This window comes from Antrostomus carolinensis, unplaced genomic scaffold (assembly GCF_000700745.2).
Source record: "Antrostomus carolinensis isolate BGI_N321 unplaced genomic scaffold, ASM70074v2 scaffold19682, whole genome shotgun sequence".
Lineage (NCBI taxonomy): Eukaryota > Metazoa > Chordata > Aves > Caprimulgiformes > Caprimulgidae > Antrostomus > Antrostomus carolinensis.
Window position 1 is genome coordinate 2,418 of NW_010301891.1, and position 3,415 is coordinate 5,832.

At 48.7% G+C, this 3,415-nt stretch overlaps 1 protein-coding gene across 1 annotated transcript in view; it reads right to left on the bottom strand.

Annotated features, from left to right (window-relative positions):
• Positions 1 to 1,598: 1,598 nt before the first annotated feature.
• Positions 1,599 to 3,415, bottom strand: part of LOC104521593 (dysferlin-like) — a gene marked incomplete at its 5' end in the record, with an annotated part of 5,452 nt that continues 3,635 nt past the window's right edge. The window contains one exon of the mRNA XM_010163646.1: positions 1,599 to 1,797. Within this exon, the coding sequence (XP_010161948.1) occupies positions 1,599 to 1,797 (199 nt within the window). The remainder of the gene's footprint in view (positions 1,798 to 3,415) is intronic.

Here is a 3,415-nt window from a genome sequence, read left to right on the forward strand (position 1 = left end):
AACCTGGAGTTCAAACAGCACATGGTGAGATCAAAAATTGTCCGAGAGGAATGTGTCCCACAAACACAAAGCACGGCTTTTCATTCATTATTATTTCCCCTTTACAGGGAGGTTTTACAAGCTGTTTATTTTCTGATCCAGTGTTGGCAGACATGTGGTGGGAGGAGAATCAATAGCAGCACAGTGGGATGTATTTTCTTAAATGGTTTAGAAGGGGGAGGGTGGGGTTTTTGCTTTTTCAAAGGGGGGGGGGATAATTGAATCTAGTCCACACTGTACTTTTGATTTGTTTAACGTGAAGCGTGAAATGGGAACAGCCATGATTCTGTCAATCACTTTAACTATCATAGAATCATAGAATGGGTTGGGTTGGAAGGGACCTTCAAGCTCATCCAGTTCCAACCCCCCTGCCAGCAGCAGGGACACCTTCCACTAGACCAGGTTGCTCAAAGCCTCATCCAGCCTGGCCTTCAACACTTCCAGGGATGGGGCATCTACTAGTTCTCTGGGCAACCTGGGCCAGTGTCTGACCACCCTCACAGCGAAGATCTCCCTCCCATAAAGAGTTCCTGGAGAGCCAGTCTAGTTTTCAACAGCATTTTTCCATGTAGGCACCCCAACTCCATCCCAGTACACACCCCAACTCCTAAGATCATCAAGTCCAACATCCATCCCTGCTTCCTTCCCTCTCTGCAACTCCCCATCCACATCTGACCATCGCATTGCACTAACGTATCTAAGGAACACCAAAAGCAGTAGCCAGCTACAGATGTAGGACTGAGGGGGCCAAAATCACATCCACTTTTAACTCCCCAACCAAATAACTCTCTTCTCAGACCAAAGGCATCTTCACCCAAACCAAAGATTTTCTTCCCATCTCTGCATCAATGGTCCATCCCAATCCATGTTCCCCTACATGTTCCTCCTGCTCTACCCCTTCAGGCACTGGATGGCAGCTCCTTCCTTTCCTCTTAACCCTTCTGTGAAGTTATTGCACAGCAAGATGACCACAGAATCACAGAATCATAGTGCTTGGAAAAGACCTTTAAGATCATCAAGTCCAACCATAAACCCAACACAACCAATTCCTCCTCTAAACTATGTCCCTAAGCACTTCCTCTACCCATCTTTTAAATCCCACCAGGGAAGGTGACTCCACCACCTCCCTGGGCAGCCTGGTCCAATACTTCTACCCTTTCAGTGAAGTTTTTCCTAGCCCATTACGTTGTCCTGGAGATCAGAGGAGCATACCTACCCATCCCCATGGAAATGCCATCTCCATCTTTGGACTAACCCTGTTCTTGAGTAGGTATCTTGAAAGTCCCATACAACCTGGAGAATACTTGGACATCACTGCACCAATATTCATCTGCCTCCAGTCCAGAGGAGTCTTTCCTGGGGTGGCCAGTCTCTCCAAACTCTTTACACAAAGCCACCTCCAATTCTGACCCCACAAATATTGTATTCAAAATGTGGATTTTTTTGAAACCAATTTCCCCACCTGTCCAAAACTTTGTGTTTCAAAGAACACAAGGGTAAGGCTGAACCTTGCCTAGCTCCATTTGTGCTGCACTTGTGGAGGTCTTGGATCATGCAGCTCATTCCACCCCAGAGTTACTACGAGAAGGTAGAAACATCCAGCCAAGGACACTCACCTTTTTTGCAACATAACACATTTGCTCAGCAGGGAGATAGTCAAAGGGGAAGATGAATCTCCAGTTGAAGTTGCCCTCTCCTCCCATAGACCTGTAGTGCACATCTGTCTTCTGCTTGTACTCCTCATGGCCAACCAACCAGCTGCAAAATGCAAACACGTTGCATGAAAAACTAGAAACACACCAAGGATTTTGGAGTTCCTTCAACGTCACAGGGGTCATGAGCAGGCAATAAAATGTCTCTCACCCTTGTGGATGTATTCAGTTGCTATCTGGAGGGGTAACCTGGACCCTGTAGGAGACCTGAGAGGGAATGAAACAGTTCCTCCAGTGTTGGGAGATGAGCAGGATGACCATGAGCCAGCACTGTGCCCTCGTGGCCAGGAAGGCCAATGGCATCCTGGGGTGTATTAGAAGGGGTGTGGTTAGTAGGTCGAGAGAGGTTCTCCTCCCCCTCTACTCTACCCTGGTGAGGCCACATCTGGAATATTGTGTCCAGTTCTGGGCCCCACAGTTCAAGAAGGACAGGGAACTGCTGGAGAGAGGCCAGCACAGAGCCACCAAGATGATGAAGGGAGTGGAGCATCTCCCTGCTGAGGAAAGGCTGAGGGAGCTGGGGCTCTTTAGCTTGGAGAAGAGGAGACTGAGGGGTGACCTCATTAATGGTTATAAATATGTAAAGGGCGAATGTCATGAGGATGGAGCCAGGCTCTTCTCAGTGATGCCCAATGGTAGGACAAGGGGCAATGGGTGTGAGCTGGAACACAGGAGGTTCTGCTTCAACTGGAGAAGAAACTTCTTTACAGTGAGGGTGCCAGAGCCCTGGGACAGGCTGCCCAGGGAGGGTGTGGAGTCTCCTTCTCTGGAGACATTCAAGACCCGCCTGGACACCTTCCTGTGTGATCTCATTGAGGTTCCTGCTCCGGCAGGGGGGTTGGACTGGATGATCTTTTGAGGTCTCTTCCAATCCCTAATATTCTGTGATTCTGTGGTGGTAGCAGCCTGAGAAGCTCTTCAATCTCTTCTTCGCCCATCCCTGAGTTTTATGGGTGTTTTAAAGACTCAACACTACTTTAAGTTCTGGCTCAAAGTTGTCACTTATCCAACCATAAGCACACATCAGCTTCTAACCTGCCTTGTTGAGAGCTTTGCAGCCACCCCAACAAACTGACCTTGTAAAGAGCTCCTAAAGCCAGTCCAGTTGATGAGGCAACCACATTAAATCACCAAACGGCCATTTTTTCCCCTCTATTCTCTGTCGACTTCTAGAAGATTATTAATCAAAAGTCTTAAATGGCCATAAAGTTCTTCCCCAGGAAAATCCCAGAGTGGCCAGACCCTGATGTGGTCAGGGTGGTTCCCTGCTGCTTCCATAAGAGACAGGTCATCACAGCACAGTTCAGGAAGATGTGGCAGGGGAAGGTGAGGTTGGCCATGAGGAAAAGGTGAGGCAGAGGGGGGTGGAGCACTGGAACAGGCTCCCCAGGGAGGTGCTCATGGCACCAAGCCTGACAAGATTCCAGCTGCATTTGGCCAAGGCCCTGAGGGACATGGTGTGAATGTTGGGCTTGTCCTGTGCAGGGACAGGAGTTGGACTTCATCACCCTGGTGGGTCCCTTCCTACTCACAGCATTCAATGATTCTATGATTCTCTGGTCTAAAAGAGCTCGTGGTGGTCATTCCACAACCAGTTCAGGAGCAAACAGAAAATTTTCCATAACAACTCCTTTTTTCCAGCTGTGAGTTTTGAGCTCTTTCCC